Consider the following 21,341-nt stretch of genomic DNA (forward strand, 5'->3'; position numbering starts at 1 on the left):
GACCTCCTTCTCTGTCCCACTCTGCTCTGCTACAAGCTGATCAAACACTGTCCCATAATCCTCATATATCTTCTGCATCTCGTTGATATGGCTTGCTACTTTTTCCATTGCCTTTAGTGCTTCTGCAAAATATGAAATCAGATTTGTTGTATAATTTTTGTTCACTTTAAATCCTATCCCACAGCAGTGAAGAAAAAACAAGATTCAAGCCAGGACTCGAGACCAGCACTTACTACCAGCAGCAGGCACGACTCAACAGCCCAGGATAATCTAGTCATTCAAATGAAGAAGAGTAGAATTACCTTCCACCTTAAACTCTCTTTGAAATGAGGCAGTAAGTTTTTTTAGAAGTTAAAAATATCGCTAATAATAAGAGCTCACATTTATTGAATACCTTTCTATTTGGCATGTACTGTGATGAGTAATTTATGTGAATCATCTCATTCCCCACAATAACTCGATGACAGTACTCAATCCCATTTTACAGATGAGAAAACTAAGGTGCAGAGGGGTTAACGATGTTGCCAGACTTCCAAAGAGAGAAATAAGGAGTGGAGCCAGAATTTGAACCCAAGACCAAGTGGTCAGAGGGCACCTGCTCTTAAATTTTGCCTCTCCTCCTGGACCAGTTACTGGAATTGTATCTACAACAGTGTTTAAGAACTTACAGATGTCTCTGTAAATGCTTAATTGCCAGAGAAATTGGTTGCCTTTATGCATAGTTTACTTAAAACTTTTTACACAGGCCTATGAGGGACAAGATGATTTTATCGAAGTCAAAAAGCAAAATTTCAGGTCACCTCATACTTTGTTCTCCTGACTCCACATTTTAATTCAGCTGGGGGAAGTTTGGGAAGGCAGTTTTTAACAGAAGCCTTTTAAAGGTCATCTTGATGCTAAATTAACTTTCCACACTGTATTTTGAATACTAATCACAGTTTGTAGCATTTACTTACAGAATTCAACTTTCATACAAAAAATATTTTGTCCTTGTTACTTATAATACAGAAGTTTACTTGTCACAGTAAAAGATCTAGTTTACTTGACACTCTTCTCAGTGTTTATTATTCAGTAATACTAACACTTATTAATAAGTTGTCCTCTCTCCAGGTATTTCTTTACATGTAGTGTAACAGGCCCTCTTAGTTTTAATACGTGCAGAATATCACTATTTCTCTCTAATTCAAACACAGCATCTCTTTATGGGAGACTCTGTTTACTATCTAAACGAGTGGCTTTGTGTGACAGGGTGTTAGGCCAGTAATTTCCGTGACAAAAGAAAACACATCAGCATCAACTTTAAAGCATAACCTGTCATGAGGAGTTTGTGTTGGGAGTCAGACTCTGCTCAGAGATTTCCACAAGGTGGAGCCTCACCCCCAACGTATTTGATCAGCAGCCCTCTGGGCAGCAAACACCACAAAACTTCACAGGCTCGTAGGAAAATAGGCCTGATTTTCGGTTCTTGCAGTACTGTTGGCTAACTCAGTGACCTGACTCCATGGATTTCAAGTCCCTGAAATTACCTTCTTATGAAAATGAAAATGGGATCATCCCTCCAGAGGGACTTGGGCTGTACCACAGAGGTCATTTTGCCAAGTATTTTGCCCATCTAAAGGGATAACCATGTATCTAGCTATTTTCACATTAAACTTAGATGTAAGATGAACGATCATAGTCCTGAGAAGTGTCTCAGACTATGACACTAAGCCGGGGCAGAGGGGGCGTGTGGGCTTCATCAGGTTGCATCTCAGGCCCCTCCATTCTCACCTGTCAGGTGATAGTGTTCTTCGCTCTCCTGGTCTGTCAGCGACACGAGCTCCTTAAGCAGCAGCGGGTACTTAAGCACCCTCTGGACGGGCTTGATGAGGTAAGACTCCAGTGTGGAGGAATGCTGCTTGGTGGGGTTCCGGGCATCCAGGAAAGCCTTGAAGGCTTTGTCAGTTTTAGCTACAAGCAGATGGATAACAGACCCTTAGAAGAGCACAGCAGGATGAATTCAATTGCACTTCATTTCGTTTTCAATGAACTTACAGATCGGTCCACTTCTATCATCCTCCTAATGCCATTCTTAAATAAAAACCCAAATGCATCAGTAGGTCAAGCACCCAGCTGTCAACCTGGATTCAGCATTACAGCTGTGACAAATCCCGCGGGCAAAGGGACTATACTAGGCTGCAAACATAGTACAGTCCACACACTACAGAGGAACAAGTCAAAATGTAGGCATGTCTGACTTTAAAGGCACATTTCGATGCAGACTCATGAGAGAGATGGTTACAGGTACTTAAAAAGTGAGTTTCAAACAATTCATAAAGCCACAAAACATGTGATCTGGGTCCTACACCATACCCCCTCCCCAAAAGATTCATGTAGCAAAATAAACCAGTAGTTTTTTCAACTGTCCTAGCACAAATTGTTACTTATCCTATACATTTAAGGGCTATTCATAAAGCAGTATCTTTTTTTCCCCTATAAAATAAGTTATTTAGCACTCAGCCTCCACCTCCACAGCTCTGAGCAGTCGAAACTTCCACCAGGTGTAACACCCAGACTCCTCTGGGCAGTAAAAACTGCCTCTGTGCTCAGTGTCTGAGTGTCACGAAGGGAGCACACAATCCAAGTGCATTTAGTTGGGAGAGAGCCAGTGGACACATCAGCTGCCACTCGGGTTGACCAGCTGTTTGGAATTCAGCTCATTTGAATGAAGATATACTCTTATATGGGGGATTGTTACAAAGGCAAAATCTACAATTTCTAAGAGAGACAGACCCATTTTGAATGTGCCCAGCAGACAAAGTGGATGGAGAGATGATTCTTCATCCTTATGACAAAGGAGAAAGTAAGCAAACCACTGGTATGCTTTTATTTTCTTGTATACTGTCAATAAAGTGTTCCTGGGAGGAAATCCCAGTGGAATCAGGTCTCTGTTGAAAGAACTCGAGAAGACAGAGTTGGCTAGGTCTTGTTAACTGGAAGAGCCCCAGACTCCATTTTTTAAACTTAAGCCTTTTTTTCTAGGATACTATGGAGTTCTGGATTTAAACCAGATGGTAGAACTGTGTCAGTAGACCTGGTTAAACACTAACAGTGTTGGGATAAACCTCTGCATGCCCTCCATGATAGTATGAAGAATACTTTTCCTGGTTTTGAGAAAGAAACATTGAAGAGCAAACTCTGGAACCTTTCTGAAAATGCCACTAAGAAGCAATGGATGACAGACAGAAGAAGGGGCTTGGAACTTAGTTTGACTCCTAATACCCTGTTGACACAACTTAAAAAGTTCAAATGTAGAACACTCCACAAACGTTTTCCATTGTCATGGAAGAGAGTCCTGATTCACGGGCTGCTAGGAAGGTAGCAAATCATAACGGGAATGAACCACATGAGGTCATCCTTAGTTCTGAAGAAGGCATTCAAGTCCTGGGGGAAGTCATTTTTATCCTGGAAATTTATGACATTAATAGTTCAAGCTTTGGTGGATTCATATCTTATTTCCAAATACACTTGAGAGAATACAAGTAACCTGGTGACCTTTCCTGGAGACTGGAGACAGTTCAGATAACCTAAATAGCACTAGATGTATTTTCGTAAGATGGTTTCCACTGTACAAAAGGGGAGAGACTCCTGAGGACCTGTATTTGTTTGATGTTCTCCGTGAGGGCTGAATTACTACTGCTCAGGGCCTAGGGCTTAATGTCTTATGCCTGCCTCAGTGATGTTTCCTTCTCTTGTCTCTGCTACTAGAAATGAGAATTCCAAAGAGTGGGACAGAAAAACACCTTCTGAGACAGACATCTGAAATTCTAATCTCAAACCTGAAGAGGTGTATGGTGATTGAAAGAAGCTTCAGTAATAGAATAGCCTCCATTAAGCATTCCCGATTTAGGGTATGACAGGAATAGATTGAACTTCAGGTTGATGACACAACCATGGTGACTGCAGCACAAAAACTCCAATACTTCCACACCTGTCAGCGACATGAGCTCCTTGAGCAGCGGGACCAAAGAAGGTCATTATTGTCTTCAGATCTCTGAATATACTTTCTAGGCTGGACTAACTAGCCAGCCCATTCCTGAATGCCCAAGTGGATCAATGTTCTGACCATCTGCCCACAAGCTGACCCACTGCAAGTCAGTGGCCAAAGCTCAGGCATCTCTCTCAGCTCCACAGAAGAAGGTTTGCTATTGGCGTGAAGGGGAAGAGCAATGAGGGTTGACCACCCAGTCTACTTGGACTTAAAAAAATAAAAATCTTCAACTGAAGCAAATAAAGTAAAGATGATAAAAGTGTGGACAGATGAAATGTACTTCAATGACAGGATGTAAGCTGTAATGAATGTGAGATTTTTCTAGTTCTATCAAAGAGGATTTAATTTTAGTTAACACATTTCTTATAAATTTTATGGTGGTTGTCTGGTGGTGGTTTTTTGTAGTTATTCCTCAGACTTAAGAAGGTCAACAAGAGAGTTCCAGTGAAGATGGCAGAGTAGGTAAACACTGTGCTTGCCTTGTTCCATGACCACATCAAAATTATAACTAAACTACAGAACAACCATCATTGAAAATCGCCTGAAGTCTAGCTGAACTGAAGCCCTACAACTAACGACATGAAGAAGAAGCCACCTTGAGACTAGTAGGAGGGGGTGGAGCCACAGAACAGGCTGTTCCCACACTTGCATGTGACCATTAAAAATTGAGAGGGATATCTCACCTGTGGAGGTCTCCTCTGAGAAGCAAGGAGTCCCAGCCCCACACCAGGCTCCTCAGCCCAGGGTTTCAGTGCCAGGTAGAAAAGACATACATTCCGGCTGTAAAAACCAGCAGACTGTGGCTGAGTGAGATGGAGGGCAGCTGCAGCCCCAGCACTCCTTTTAAAGGGACAGCACGTGGACTTACTCTCTGATGGACTCGATCGCTCTGAGTTCCAGCGCTGGGGCACCAGCTCAAAAGGCGCCAGGGACATATGGGGAGGAACCGAGTTGTCTGGCTGCAGGGCGAGGGCTGGAGGGGCAGCTTTCTTCTGGAGGGAGGAGCTAGCAGAATCCACTGGTCCTCTGTGGAGCCCTCCTCCCTCCCAGTGTGCAGGCTCAGGTGGGTGCCAAATCTAAGTCTCCATCAATCTGGCTAGCACATTTGCCCTGCCCTGGTGATTCCCTGGGACCCCACCCTACTCAACTTGCAGGCCCACCCAAGCCACTTCCAGGGGCTTTTCCATACAAGTGGCCTGTCTTGGCTCATGCTGTGGACATTCCTAAAATCTCTCAAAGGCTCACAAGGCCAAGACTAGCAGCATCTGGCCTCAGTGTGCCTCCTACCTCCTGCTAAACAGCCCCAATCCTGGCACTACCAGCAGCCAGACTTAGATTGCAGCTTATCCTCTCCCATGCAACGTCAAGCTCAGCACAAGTGGCAACCATCTGCAGATCTCTTTGGAGCTCATACCAAGTGTCCCTAGGCAGGGCACAGGGAGCAGCTGACCATGGCTGCAACAGAAATCCTTCCAAGAAGCCCCAGAGCCAACACACCTGGTAGTCAGCTTCAGACTACACCAGAGCACTACCCAGCCATCTCCACAAAAGACACACCCAAGGGGCAGACTGGGAAGGCACCAGAACCCTGCTAAAGCAAATCCTGCTCCATAGGGTCAGCCCCTGTACTACAGCTCCTCCACTGTAGTCATGGCCAGTCCTCACAACCAATCAGCCTGAGGGTCAATCCCTCCCATTGACATGCCAACAGCAACCACAGCTCAAATAAAACAGAAGACAAACACAACCCACACAAGGGACACACGTGGAACACCTGGCTCAGGTGACCAGGGAGAGCACTGGCCCCAATAGACACCTACTACATAAGGCCACTCTACTAAGACTGGGAGGAATAGCAGCCCTATCTAATACAAAGGGAGGCAAAATGGGAACACATAGAAACATGTCTCAAATGAAACAACAGAACAAAGCTCCAAAAAAGAACTAAACAAAATGGAGACAAGCACTTTACCAGACACAGAGTTCAAAACACTGGTTATAAGGATATTCAGTGATCTCAGTGAGAACTTCAAAAAAAGAGATAGGAAACATAAAAATGGAGACATAAAACATAAAAAAGAACTAGCCAAAAATGAAAAATACAATAATTGAAATGAAGACTACATTAGAGGAAATCAACATATTAGATGAAACAGAGGATCGAATCAATGATTTAGAAGATAAGGTAGCAGAAAACACCCAATAAACACAGCAAAAAGAAAAAAGAATCAAAAAATGTGGAGAGTTTAAGCGGTCTCTGGGACAACATCATGTGTGCCAACATTCACATCATAGGGGTACCAGAAGGAGAAGAGAGAAAGCAGGGGATTGAAAATCTATTTAAAGAAATAATGACAGAAAACTTCCCTAACCTGGTGAAGGAAATAGACATACCCAGGAAGCACAGAGAGTCCCAAACAAGATGAACCCTAAGAGGCCCACACCAAGACACATCATAATTAAAATGCCAAAGGTTAAAGACAAAGACAGAATCTTAAAAGCAGGAAGAGAAAAGCAGTTAGTTACTTACAAGGGAGCTCCCATAAGACTGTCAGTTGATTTCTCAACAGAAACTTTGCAGGCCAGAAGGGATTGGCAGGAAATATTCAAAGTGATGAAAAACAAGGACTTACAACTAAGAATATTCTACCCAGCGAGACTATCACTTAGAATTGAAGGACAGATAAAGAGCTTCTCAGACAATAAAAAGCTGAAGGAGTTCCTCACAACCCAACTAGTATTCCAAGTAACGTTAGAAGTACTTTTTTAAGATGAAGAAAAAAAAAATTCAAGATAGGAATAAAATTGCAATAACTACATATCAATAATTAGTTTAAATGTAAACAGATTAAATGCTCCAATCAAAAGACATAGGGTGGCTGAATGGATAAGAAAACAAGACCCTTTTATATGCTGCCTACAAGAGACTCACTTCAGATCAAAAGAGACACAGACTGAAAGTAAAGGGATGGGAAAAAGATATTTCATGAAAATGGAAACAGAAAAAAAAATAAAATAAAAAGCTGAGGTAGCAATACTTATACCAGACGAAATAGACTTTAAAACAAAGTTATTATAAGAGACAAAGAAAGACCTAGTAATCCCACTTCTGGGTGTTTATCCAAAGAAACCCAAAACACTACTTCAAGGGGACATGTGCATCCATATGTTCACTGCAGCATTTTTTACAATGGTCAAGATACGGAAGCAGCCTGGATGTCCACCAGTGGATGAAAGGATAAAGAAAATGTGGTACATATATACAACGGAATATTACTCAGCCATAAAAAAGAATGACATCTTGCCATCTGCAACAACATGGATGGACCTAGAGTGTATTGTGCTGAGTGGAGTATGTCAGACAAAGAAAGCCCAATGTCATATTATTTCACTTATATGTAGAATCTAGAGAACAGGATAAACAAACAAACAAACAAACCAGAAACAAGCTCAAAGAGAGCACTTTGTGGTTGCCAGGCTGGAGAATGGGGGTTAAGGGATGGGTGAAGGGGTGAGGGGATTAAGAGGTACAAACTGGTAGTGACAATTTAGTCATGGGGATGTATAGCATAAGAAATATAGTCAGTAGTACTGTAACAACTATTCATGGTGTCAGATGGGTACTGGATTTATCAGGGAGATCACTTTGTAAGTTATATAAATGTCTAATCACTGTGTTGTACACCTGAAACTAATATAATATTGTATGTCAACTGTAATTGAAATTTTTTTTTAAATATTTAAGAATAAAATAAAGAAATAAGAAGGTTAACAAGAAAGAAAGAAAGAAAATGGTGTACATTCCTTTCTATCTCCATTCAGAGGCTTATGGTTCCAAATTTTTAGATCAAGGGATTTGGCAAAAAAAAAACACAAAAAAGAATCCAGATGTAATTTAACAGCAAAGTGACACATGGCAAAACAACATCTCTGCTCTTAGGACACTGTTACCCATAGGCTGAAATCAAAAATTTTCCCTTAAATGTCTGTCAAAGTCAAAGTCAAGAATGATCTATTAAAGTTGCACTTATTCCTACTTGTCAAATATGAATTTAGTCTTTGTTAATTAAAAATACAAAAAGCACAGCAATAAAAGTTATGAGCAACTTACCTCGCTCTAGAACCTTCTGTACTTTAATATGATTAGCACAGAATCCGCTGTACAGCTTGAAGTGGTCCGCATAATAAAGGAAAGAGCCTCCAAGGGAAAACAGCAATTTCTAGAAAGGGAGGGAGAAGTCACATCAGACATGGTGTAGTCAGTGTCTGCTGGCTGGGGTATGGCATTTGATGGCTTTGGAGACTCTAGACATTTGTCTTTCCGATACCAGAGAACTGAGGCCTCAGAGAAGTCAACAAGTAAAATAAGCACAGGCCTGCCCCATTTGCACAGCAGCCCAGGCTTTCCCCTAGCAGATTTGTAGTTTGATTGAAAACTTTCTTGCAGAGGAGCCTATTGACAGGGGGTGCAATCAAAGGACAAGAAAAAGTTATATAAAAATACATCTGACCAAGTGGGATCTAAATGATCTGAGAGGCTAATTAACCAAGCCGACTCTGCTTTACTTGGGATGAACGATGCAGTCTGTTTACTTCCCCGGCCCTTTCTACTGCCATCCCTGGAGGGGCTTCTTGCCAGCCACCACACTGGAGACAGGGCTGCATAGAAGAGAAGCCTCTCTCTCTCAGAACAATTTACCTATGCTTTTTACCCCAGTGTCACATGATCATGGAGATGACGAATCTCGGTTCAGAAGCAATCGCCCTACACATCCTTCAGTAGAGCTGAATAAAAAGCATGGGCATGGTCAACAACCAAGCAGATGTCCCACAAGTCATGCTGCCCGGACTTCTGATTACCAGAATCACGGACTCTAGGACAAAAATGTAGCCTTCTTGTACCACCCGCCAGAGGAAACCAGTATAACGAATGCACTAAATTTATCCTGTCCATTGTCAACATACAACAAATTATTTTTCAAGGGAGAATTCTGCATGGTACCCACCAATTTTTGCTTTAAACTTCAGTCTAAAATACTCACTCTAAACTGCGAGGGGGTTTCAAGTATGTTAAAGTCAGATGATGCTGAAATCCCATCTTCCAGAGTCTCCAGAAACACCTTTTGAAATTCAAGCATCTCTGGCAAACTTCCAAAAAGTGACTCCATCTATGTGAAGGGGAGGATTTCAAAAGAAGGTATTAGTGATAAAGATCTAGATACCAGTCTAACCCTCAGACGCACAGGCAAAGCACAAGTGATTCAGCAAGAAGGAGACACAAGTAAATCCTTGCAAGAAGACAGCATATTCATTATGGGGTATAGTTTATGCATGGAGAGCTTTCCAGTGCTGGTCACTATAATTCTAAGGTAACTTTTTAAGTGGATGTAAAATTCGAGAATTCAAATTGGAGAAAAATGAAAGTCAGTAGAAAAGAACTAATCACCGTGATTTAACATTAAGAAGTCACATGTGAAAGAGTAATTTTTGGTCACACCTTCCACTGCAGAAAGGACATGATGGTCCTTCTGCATTTGTAAACTCTTGCCACTGCTTCGCGTCGCAGAGGCCACACACATGGCTTTGGAGGAGGCCACGTGTGGGTCTCTATGAAGATCTTTAAGTCTCAGATGTTTTCTGGGGATTAGTACATATAATCTCATAAATGTGCTAAAGGGCAAACAGACTAATCTATGGGTTAGTGGACAGAGTGATTATTTACCTCATCTTGAGTGAGAAAGGTCTCATTTTGAAGTGGCTCCAAATATAATTCAAATAGGCAGCTCAGATCCTGAAAGACAAAAGGAGTGCCTTTAACACGTCTCTAAAATACCCAAGAGTTCCCAGCAACCTTTAGGAACGATGACTCCCATTAGGAACGAAGAAGTTCACGTCCCGTTGAAATTCTTGCCCCTCAAAGCAGTTATTACTGCTCCCCTAATGCAAAAAGGTTAAAGTCACAATCCATTCAGCAGCTGGATTCAATGTTTTTCTTTAGAGCTTGAGCTCCCACTCTGCTTAAGGAAAAGTCTTGTTGGCAAAGCCAGGCTCTGCCTTTCCACTACCACAGCAAGAGCACTCATCTCCCTGCAGAGAAGTGAGTTCTGGCTAGGAGCCTGTCAGGTGGAAATTCCTCTGCGTCAGGGAGTACAGTGACAGCTGCTGCGTGTCCCTGACAGGGACAGGACAAGATCTGGGGGGCTCTTCCCATTTGGGGGTTCAAGTATTAGCAGAATTTCAAACTCCCATATTCAAAGGCAAGGAAAAAATTCCAAATATTAGCAGTCATAATGTTTATAATCCAGGTCGCATTTCAGTCTCCAGTGAACGGCAGCAGGAGTACAGAGCAGTGGGAGTTGACTATATTTACAAAACCCTTTAAATAAAGGGTGTATTTATTTAATAATTTGAAGCCAAAACTGGGATATAATCTAGTGACAGAAAAGATTGCTTCTTCTTGTTTCACTTGTTATGACAGGTATTGAGACCTAAAATACCAGAAGCAGTTGAAGACAAAGTCAGCTGCTCTGCCTCCCTCCTTTTTCAATGGAGAAATCTAGACCTGCAGAGTTTGTAAAGCCTGACGTTTCCAGGACCTTCCGGTGTGGATCCTGAGAGCAAGTGGACAGGCCTATGATGCCTTCTACTGTTTCGCTGGAAAAAACCTCCCTCCCTCACATATCCCACAGCAGCTTCACGGCAGGGAGATGCGAGAAGTTACTGGATCACATCTTAGGGAACACACACACGTTGAAATTTCCAAGTCGCATGCAGAGATCCAGGTTAGAGGAAAGAACAGGTAAAATTCCATGTTAAATGTCGACAACAGAAAGAAATTTAAAAAGAAAAATGATGTGTGTGTGAGACACCAGGTGCTGGTTATTTTGTCAGAGACAGTGACAGGCTGTTGTCATTCCTCGTGCCAGCTGCTGCTGCTCAGGGGACTTACACACCGGGAGCAGGTCCACACTGAGCCGTGGGTGCAAAGAGCTGCCAACTGGGGCCCTAAGAAAACAAAGTGCAGGTTTCTTGCAGAGAGAAGGATCCTTTCTGTCTACTTCACCCATCGCATCCATCTCAACACTTCCCCAACATGCCCACGGGACGACCCTCCCAATGCAGTGTGGCCTAGCAATAAATGCAACAGAAATAATGGCAAGGGACTTGGGCTCTGTCCTCAGTTCTGCAGGTGAGAGCTCCAGACCCTCCTCTAGATGTCAGAAGGGCTCTGAAGCCTCAAACACCCAGAGCACACGGAGTTACGTGGAAAACGTCATCATGGCTCACAGGACAATGCAGATATCTTGTCTGCACTCCCTGGATTTTCATTTCTTCTCCACACATTAGAAGCAGGACAAGACGTAATGGGAAATGAGATGAAACTGTCATCTCTGTAGCTTTTCTTTCTCCCCTATGGGTCCAAAGGAAGGGACTTAGGGTAGTTTTCCTGGGCTACCTGTGAGTAAGGCCTTTGGTAAAGTCCAGACAAAATGACAGTGACATTAATGAAAGGGGAAGCTCAGATTTGTCTTGTGGAGAAAGAAGGTGACAGCCACCTATGTGTGTGTGTGCCAACACTTCACTCATGGACTCAGTGAGTCAGAGCTGTGACAGGGCACGCACGGTCAGACCCCAGGTAAGGGAGGTGGAGGGGACCGCCACAGGCTATGCTGGCAGACTGAAGCAAAGCCAGGCCTGGATCCGCAGCCCACGGCCCTGCGCCATGCTGCTTCCAGCCATCGGCCAAAGAAGTGAGCTCAAAATAGCCCAAAGCTGCAGCCAATACTTAAAGCTAAAAAACTCCTGTACTCTTCATAAAGTGTTTCCCAAACTACTACCTGGAGGCTTCTAAGATAAATAATTAAATTCTTTGGGTACGAAAGATGCTCGGCCACTCCCGCTTCATGATTGTGTAGCAACACCCGTGTGATGACAGCCCATCCATCGTGGGGCTGTGTCCTGCACAGCAACCACCCTCAGGCACGGTCGGGGGTCGTATGAGCGGTCACTTGTGAACAAGTTGTTCTCTAGTTCCTTGTTACCTAGAGTGATCTCCATCCCCCTTTTACTAAACCAGCGTGGCCTCCCTTCCCACAGATTGCAAATGACAAACTAGAACATCTGTTTCCATAGTGAAAGCTACCTTGGTAACAAAATGAGCTGAGAATCTAATTTTTTCCGAGTCCTCTAACCATTTCCATCCTCTCATCTATCCTCCCTCCCCTTCAGCAATTCCTTTCTTCAGGAGCCCGTGTCTACCTCATGCATGGTGGGGTCCCGGACAGATGTAATCTGGGGACCCCTGCCAACACACACTGGCCATCACAGACAGGAGGAAAGAGCAGGAAGAAATGTGCAGCATCTTCTGTTACCTTCACATAGGACTTCTCTGTGTCCAGCAGCTCTTGGATGACTTTTCGGAGGCGATCAGCATCAGAGAGGTGGCGGGCCAGCGGCCTTGGAGGTGAGTCCTGGCTCTCCCCGAGTCCTTCCATGCCGCTGGTCGAAGTGTCGTTAAAACTTCTACACAGTGCAGCGATCTGTTCAGCACTCTGAGAGACGACAAAAGGTGGAGAATAATGTGCAGGACACTCTCCATTCTTACCCACTGCCCACCAAGGCAACAAACACTGTCTCAATCTTTGCCCGGCACTCTTTCAGGAATCTCCTGGGGCATATATCTAGGGCAAATGGTTTCCTGTACCACAAAACACTCTGGCTATCATTTAAGATGCCAGTAGTGAAGAGAGGAGCTCATGCTCCTTCGGTATTTACACCTGACACTTTTTCATTGTCCTAAGAGCTGTCTGATGGATGCTTCTTTAGTACTGAAAGTAGAGAATAAGGCATAAGGCTCGCTCTCTGCAATAATGTTGAGATCGTTCTAAAATCAAGGGCCTGGCTTCTCTAAAAGCGCAGGGAGAGACAGCCCTGCTTGGTCCACACCATGCCCTCAGCGGCTGGCCTCACACAGCTCAGTCTCCCACAGAAAACTGCCCTGGGAGACTCAGGAGTGGTGTGGGATCACAGCGACCTTCGGATGGCTTGGCCATGTGGATGTGGAGTTGTGCCCTCAAATCTCACCATTTAGCGCTGCAGTCTCATGACAAGTAGCAGAGTCAGGAGTGAGAAAGGCTGAGCTGCTGCAGATGCTAAGAGGGGGAGTAGAGATAGAGACATATAGAAAAGATAAGCTCCCTACCCTGAAGGGGTCAGAGCCCAGCCGGGGGCACAGACAGGGAGCCAATGACACAGCAACGCTTGGAGGGTACTGGAGAGGGATGAAAGGGCTCTGTGGCAAACCTTCCCGGAGGAGGGGAGCCTTGAGCTGGTCTTTGGAAGTATGTAGTCATTGCCAGACCCAGGAAATGTGGGGGGAGCGAGGATTCTCATTCCAGGCAGTGAGAACAGAACCACACAGATGAAGAGGCAAAAAGGAGCAGGAATGTCTGGGGGCACTGAACAGCCTTCAGTGCCAAGTTCCTCATTAGACTTTCCACAGGCAATAAAGCCTTCTCAGGGGAAGCCGTCTGGGAACGCCTGCCTTCAGCTGGTGGTTGAAAGCCACAAACACGTCTCCTGTATGCTTCCACAGTGCCTGGGGCATCATCAGGTTACACCTAAAATGTCTTTTTATTTGTCTCTCTTTCCATCCTACCCACACACAAATTCTAGCCCATCTTACCACCTACCAGTCTGTACGACGGTCAAGAGCGGGGGCACTTGTCATTGCCAGCCAAGTACCTAGCTCAGTGGCTAATGCAGTAAGTATTCAGTTCACCTCTGTTACACTGAAACTATTATTGACTAACAAAACATCTTAGTCCCAATGCAAATGACTACTATCCACCCGCCTTTGGCAGCTTTCTGTCTCTCAACTGAAACTCTTGTTTCTTCTGTTTAAATGCCCTGATACCTGACCTCCATCACTCTGCCTAGTGTAAAAAGATGAACATGTCAGAAGCATCTCCTAATACTCATTGAAATTCCTGATTGTGCTTGGCTATTTCAGAACTCTGACAACTTACAGAAGCGTGTGGGTCAACTTCGGTGGCCTGATGCATGCTGGTTATAAAAGCTGTCACCTGACAAACTCAGGTGCCTCAAAGAGAAAACAGGACCCTCTTGTCCTCCCTTCTTCTCTTCCCCTCTATTCTACCCCCCCCAAACACAGTGCCTTCAACTGATGGAAATATACGATCAACATTAAAACTCAACACTGATCTTCTGGGCTAGTCTTTCAATTCAATTTGACGGGTACCAGTTGAGGGCCTGGTCGGTCTCCAAAGAAACAGAAGTCAGCTCCTGCAGAAGGAGATGCGACGTGCCAAGGCAGACCGGAAGCTAGCTAACACAAATTTGTGTGGAACAAATGAAAAAATGTGATACACATTAACGACTGAAGCATCCCTTTGGAACGGGCTGTCTGGGAAGGCTGCAGTGAAGCAGTGGGTTGCAACACGGTCTCAGAAGGAGTGTGTTCCAAGGGAGAACCACAGAAGAAGCCAAGGTACCGTGGGAAGATGAGCCCAGTAACGTAACAAACCCAGCTCAGGGTGCTGAAGGTGAGGCCCCCACGGATGTCTGCAATGCAAACTCCCAGGCCACGGGGCTCTTTAAATCGAACTGCTTCTCTTTTATTTTCATATTAATCTTGGTACAATAGTTAGACTAACCATAAAACAGGTACTAAGCCTCCAGCTACACATACAGACACAAGTAATAGAATTTCCTTCTCAAACAGTTCAAAGCATGTGTAAATAGTAATGATTTCCCTTGGATATGCACATTATCTACTTGTTTTTCTCCTTAATTATAAACACAAGCATATTTCTGGTCATGCCTGTCAGACGATATTCATCCTGGGTAAACTTTCAAAGAATAAGAAAACGAGGTGGATCGTAAAGCACCAATCAGAAAGCAACTTGATCTATCAAAATGTCTCATCATCCTTTGGTTAAAACAACCAAATCTTATGATTCATTACTGAAGATACTCCAACACTGTTCAGTCTTGCCATGCAAGTCTAACGAGGTGTAGCAAAAGCCAAAGAGAACAGTGCAGCCAAAAGGTGGCTGCCCTTCTCTTCCAGAATGCAAGCATCATAAAGGAGCGCTAGGGAATATAACAGACCATTCCGAATCCTGTCTTCCTCCCTTCCCCTTCCTTTTCCTCCTGTCCAGTGGATGTCAATCCTAGCCACACACTGGCCTTGTTTGGGAAGTTTTAAAAATACACATGCCTGGACCAACTGAAGCAGAATCTTTGGGGCCCCAGGTATCGGTATTTTTTAAGCTTCCCAAATCATATTAATATGTGGCCCACGTGAGAACTACTGGTCTACCATCAGCATAGCAAGCATTCTGTTTGGGTTTCCCGGGAGTGGTGCTGTCTCCAGCCTGATCACCCTGTCCCCGGGGTCTGCACTGAAGGACAGCCACATAAAAAGTGTGTGGACTGAGCTCATGAGACAGGAGGAAGCAGACACATTCGCACCCCTGACTCTGGTTTGGGTCTCGTCTTCTCCTGAGCTAAATAGTCTAAGATAATAACACTCAGACTCCAAAACTCACTTATTTGAAATCTCTATTCTGGTATTTGCACCACTAGCTCAGACAACATAATTTTGCAATCCTGAAAAATAATCTCCAGAGCTACAGAATCTATATTAAACTCGCATATATTGTATAAAATAAGATCTGACAAAATGCAGCATAAGTTAAATGGCAGCTGGTGAGATTACAGCTTTGCCTTGCTGGGATGTCAAAAATCACACTTAACAAGGCAGTGTTAAAATAACGAGATTTTAAAAATAAAGTATCTTGCCATTTTAGAAAATTGGAATTCATTTTAAGAACACTTCTGGTAAGTTGAACTTGGGAAAGTGAACGTTAGCTGAGATTTTCTTAACAAATGTACTTTTGCAGGTGCCACACTGAAGGGCTCACGTACTACAGAGGCACCTTTCTCACCCTGAATGGACCAGCTGTCGTCTAGGGAAGGATTAAGGATTGCTTGGGATCAAAAGGAGGCAAGGCCCCTAAAAGGAATAATTGTAAACGTGTTTTGGGGTGGTATCTGAAAGAATCACTTAGTTACATTTCAGTTCCTCCATTCTTAGTGATGGTTATAAACATCGAACTGCTAAAGGTGGAATTCCGGGTGTATCTGATCAGCAATTTCTAGGAATAGGAACGATTTTGGTTGGGGTATTTTCACACATATATGTGCTGATGGGATTGAAAAGCACAGACGAGGTGCAGAAGACTCGAGTTCTACTCCTGTCTCCGCCCTAGTCCTGCATGCAGTCCTGGGCAAGACTCATTTCTGAGTCTTCAATTTCTTTGCTGATGAAACAGAAGCAACAGTACCTGTCCCATTGCCTTTCGGGTCAAGGAGAAAAAGGAACTCACATTTGCTGAGGACCTGCTCGATGCCAGACAGATACAGGTGGTCTCACCAAACTTGCCAGCATTTAATCCTTGCCCAGACTTTAAGGGGTGAAGAGGCATCTGCAGGACCTTGATGGTACAAGACTTGTCTTCTCTCTCGCTCACCACAGGGCTGACCTCCACCAGGTACCTAGCAGAGCATGGGGCAAAGCCAGCCTGTTCCTCTTTCCACCTCTTCCCACCACCTGGTCAGGGCTCCCCTGGCCCCAGGGGAGTCCAAACATACTCCAGTTGGCCAAGGAGGCAGCCACCTGCCTCTGAAGGCATCTCTGCTTAGAGAGGCCAACATGGCTCATCCTCAGACAGCTCTGCCCTCTCTACCAGGCTGATGCCCACCCACCTCCTCACCCCTACGAGTGCTGCTTCAAAGGCAACAGACAGATGTTCACAAGCCTGGGAGTGTGTTAGGACTCGACAGCCTACAGTGTGTGCTTATTGCAGAATAGAAAATACCGGAACTGGAAATGTACACGTTAGATCGGTATTTTCCGCTTGGTAGTGATCAGTGCTAAGAAGCTTGGGGTCATCACGGGCCTCACCTTTTACAAGGGAGCACAAAACAAATACTTCCTTAGGAATTAATTTTAAAAATAAAATGAAAACAGCTTTCCCTAAAACTATGCCACACGGAAAAGCAGTGATAGTAATTAAAAAAAAAAAAAAAAGTTTTTTTCATGTTTTTAAGGTTACACAGAAGCTGATCTCTGCTTGAAAATGATTTGATCTTATTTATAAAGGAGGAGCAACTTACTCAGGACGGCCAGATTAAGATCTTACGTGTTCTTACTATGACAACAACAAAAAGGTAACTTCATTACCTTGATTGTAGTGAACATTTCACAAAGTATACATATATCAAATCATCAAGTTGTAACATATTAAATATATATAAAATTTTTCATTGTCAACCATACCTCAACAAAAGTGAGGAAAAAGAGACATTCAGACAGGGTTATTTTTGTTTTGTTTTGTTTTCTTCAAATGCATAAGAACACCTATCACTTCCTTGTATTAGGGTTGACATGTGTCTATTTTCAAGGAGCCCCATTTCTCAAAACCGCTCAGGATGATCAAGCGCCTTGCCCAGACTCTCTTAGGAGAAACTCAGGTCCAGAGCCTCGTTCTTCCACAAGCTCTGAGTCCCGCAAACTGATTCAGTACAAGACTCGTCACTGAACGTCATGCCAGCCTCCTCGTGGCCCCGTAGGTGAAAGCGGTCCCCTGAGCACACATGACAGCTGGGGTGCTGACCCTGCTCATGTGAGGCATCCCTGCCTGAGCCTTTCCGATTTCCCCATGGGTTTTGGAACCTAAACGAAATATCACTGACGGTAAGTCCCTCGTATCATCCATTTCGGACAATGAGATTTCACAGTTACTCCTTGAAATACCTGTGAGAGCCGGTGAGTTGCTGAGCCCCACCCTGTCTTTCCTGGCTCAGTTTGCAACCGGGTCCTCATTTAGGGCCAGCAGGTGCCTCGGACTCGTTTGTCAAAGACATCCACTTGTACTACTTGGGTTCCAAAAACACTTCAGTCCATGAGAAAGGGATTAAAAGTACTGCATAATTTGGGATAGTATTTCAAAGGGAAATGTTTACAGGTAAATGACATTTGCAGCGTGCTCTACTTCTGAATCTCTGGTTTAGAGGAAAAGGATGTTAACTTCCGGAGGGAAGTCAGTAACAGACTTTGCCAACACGCAGACCTAAAAGTATCCCCTCGTTACTATGTGGTAGCTGATCATTTCACAATATGTGATCAATCTAGCAGACCGGGAGCTGCCACCCGTGACCTCCTCTCCCTCCACCAGACAGACCAGCTCTATACTGACCCTTGACATAACCCAACCCAAGTCTCGGTAATGTCCACAGTTTCATCATACCAGGATACTAAACAGACGAACTAGGTTCCTACTACTCCTCCTGTCGCTAAGAAGAATGCTGGGAAAAGTAAAAACCAAGCTGGAGGCTCTGGGCAAATGGCCAGCTGTCTGTCCTCATGGACTGTCCGGCCCCAGGAAGGTGTGTCCTGCATGGTGTGTGCTCATACTGTGTGCTACAAACCCACCCGTCCGTTGTCTGAAAGCCAGGAAGAGTCTGCACTATTACATAAGCTCACAGTGCAACGACGGCGTCAGCTGTCATATCCTAGCAAATTGGGGAAGTCAGAAAAGCTCCCCTCAGTTAAAAGAAAATAAAACTTGTACAGAGGACTTTTTCTCAACTTGCTCTGCAGCTTATTCAAGTCCCTAACTTAAAGAAAAATCCAATATTACCCCAAATATTGCCATCAGAGGGAAACTAGGAGGAGGACAGAGGGTGAAATGGCTTCCCCAGGAAGGTTATTGGTCAGATACATGATGGACTGGATTCCAGGGGAGGTGGACCCCCCACACGGAACAAGGGTGGGCCCTCATCCTGCACGTCCAACCACAGGTACTTGCGCCGCCCATGTCTTCCAGGTCAGAATTCCAGGGCTAACGTCTGGCCCAAGCTCAGGCAGCTGGCGGGGCCTGCAGGCTGAGTGGAGAGGGCAGCCCCGGCCTGGGCTACGCCCAGGAGCTTCAGCGGATGGGGGAGGGCTTCGTGTTCAGCACCTTCACAGGATGTAGTGGGAGTTTAAAAACAGATTCATGATGACTAGTTTTACAACCATTCACTTTACAGAAATGGCATGAGATTTTTATGTTTATCAAAATAGTACAAAAGGACGAGGAAACGCTCATCTTTATTTTCTGGAGCAGATAGCTCTATTTCTGAAGGCAGAATAGGAATGTAATTTGCAAAATTAAACATAAGCTTATGTTAGATGAGAGTCCTTATTTTATATTGAAATGTAAAGATTAACCTAAATAAATTATGGCCCGAAAATGCAATTAAATATACACAGTAATTGCCAGTGATGGGAGAGATCACTGTCCGTTGACCAAAAAAGGGCATGAATTATCGGAAAGGGAAGAAAGTAGGTCTGCATTTTTGAAAGTAACTTTATATATATGTATATATACACATATATATACATATATACAGACACACACACACTATATATAAACATACATGCATATTTTTTAAATGGAATGACATATACATCATAAATGAGGTGGTTAACACTACATTTCAAGTTATCTCAATTTTAATCTTTTAGCTTATCTGAATTTTTTACAGTGGTTTAATTTAAAAAAATTTAATGAAATCCTTTCCTATCACTTAAAAAAACACAAAAACCGTCTGAGACAGAAGAGGCCTAGTAAGCATTCGGCTTGTCTGGACACAGTGATGAATGAGACTGACACAATTCCTTGCTCACAGTGCCCAGGGTTTGGCTGGGAGACCAGCTCTGAGCAAGTAATTCCAGGATGATCAGTGTCCAAAGCAGCGTGGGGTCCTGTGGAACAGAATAGCGAGACCTCTTCTGGTCTGAGCAAGGTCAGGGCCAAGGAACATTGAAGCCATGACCTCCAGGGTGAAAAAACTCTTAACTAAACAGCACAGTTTGGGGCTGGGGGAAGCATGGAGCGTGCCAGAAACTGCAGGTCACCCAGGGCCTCTCCCGGAGAGCCAGGTCATGCTGGGAAGTTTGGCAGGAGACAGAGGCAGGGGCCTTGCTCTGAGGGAAAGCCGTGTGGGGAGAGAGACCCCCTCGGAGTTGAGTGCAGCGGTCCTGACATGGCACCACAGTTATCCCTGCCACTTAGGAGGTATGTACTTTACAGAAGATGGCAAAGTAAATGGTGGTGAGGGCATTAAAGAGGGAGGAGCTTGCAGTCCAGGTGGTGCAGCCCATCCGTCACTCAAACCCCACCTCCTAACCCCCTGTAAGTGTGAAACTCCCACCCATTGCCTCAGAACATGCTTCGGGCTAAGCGTTCTTAAACAGTTCCTTCTTCCCAGACAGGAGATTTAAGCACATAGGCTCTGGAATTACAATGCTGGCCGCAGCAATTATGGGTTGTCCCTGACTCAGTTTGCTCACCTGTAAAGCAAGGATCATACTGTGCAGGGTCCTTGAGAAGAGTCACTGAGGGAAAACATGTAAAAATACTTAGCACAGTGCCAGGGATCAGTAGAGGCCAGCGCTCCGTAAGAGTTATAAAATGCACAGGGAGTTTAATTTTCCAGTTCTGTTCTGTTTAGAAGTATAGAAGAATAAATTTCCTCTGAGTTCCCTGAAGAAAGGAACAGAAAAATCAAATTTCGTTTATTTAGCATGCTTTAAGTGAGCACCTCCTCTATGCCAGGCTCTGCTCTAGGCACTGGGAATGAAGCACTGCACACAACAGATGAAAACCTTGACCTTCACACACGAGTGTAAGGAGGAGCTGGAGGAAGGGTGGGAAGAAGCAACAAGGACAGAGGACAGCAAGTGGCACACCCAGTATCTCAGACAGACATGTTAGGACTCCGGGGCAAAAATAACTCAGGGAGGAGGCATACGCAGGGCCCTACGGGGTGGGCTGCAGCTGCAATAGGGGGCAGAGAAGAAGGAGAAGTTTGTGCAAAGACGCAAGGGAGGGAGTGGCCTCGGGATGTCTAGAGGGAGGGCAGTCTTTGGGAAGGCAGAGGGCACTTCCATGGCACTTGTGTGTACCAAGCAATAAATGATCAGTGGTCAGCGGCACCCCCCCCCCGCCCCCCAAGGCAGCTCAGAGCTGTGCATCTGAAGGGAGGCACATGGGGTTATGTGGCTCCCAGACCAGAGTCCCCCTTTCGGGGAGGAAGATACTGATCCACAGCCACTGTGAAACACGCCTGCTGCCTGCCTCCTGCCTCCTTCTCGATTTCTTTATTTAACCAGAGTTTGGTCAGAATTCAGGAATGAATAAGATATGCTCTCTCTGCCAAGGATATTTCAAGGGCT

The 21,341-nt window shown here is 44.5% G+C and overlaps 1 protein-coding gene across 1 annotated transcript in view; it reads right to left on the reverse strand.

Moving 5' to 3' along the window:
* TIAM2 (TIAM Rac1 associated GEF 2) overlaps positions 1-21,341 on the reverse strand; it is a 219,611-nt gene that overhangs the window by 6,858 nt on the left and 191,412 nt on the right. Inside the window, exons 18-23 of the mRNA XM_081033788.1 lie at positions 12,403-12,582; positions 9,753-9,821; positions 9,073-9,198; positions 8,142-8,250; positions 1,771-1,950; positions 4-122 (exon numbers count right to left, since the gene is read on the reverse strand). Of these exons, the coding sequence (XP_080889914.1) occupies positions 4-122; positions 1,771-1,950; positions 8,142-8,250; positions 9,073-9,198; positions 9,753-9,821; positions 12,403-12,582 (783 nt within the window). The remainder of the gene's footprint in view (positions 1-3; positions 123-1,770; positions 1,951-8,141; positions 8,251-9,072; positions 9,199-9,752; positions 9,822-12,402; positions 12,583-21,341) is intronic.

The sequence above is a fragment of the Rhinolophus hipposideros genome (assembly GCF_964194185.1).
Source record: "Rhinolophus hipposideros genome assembly, chromosome: 3".
Taxonomy (NCBI): Eukaryota; Metazoa; Chordata; class Mammalia; order Chiroptera; family Rhinolophidae; genus Rhinolophus; species Rhinolophus hipposideros.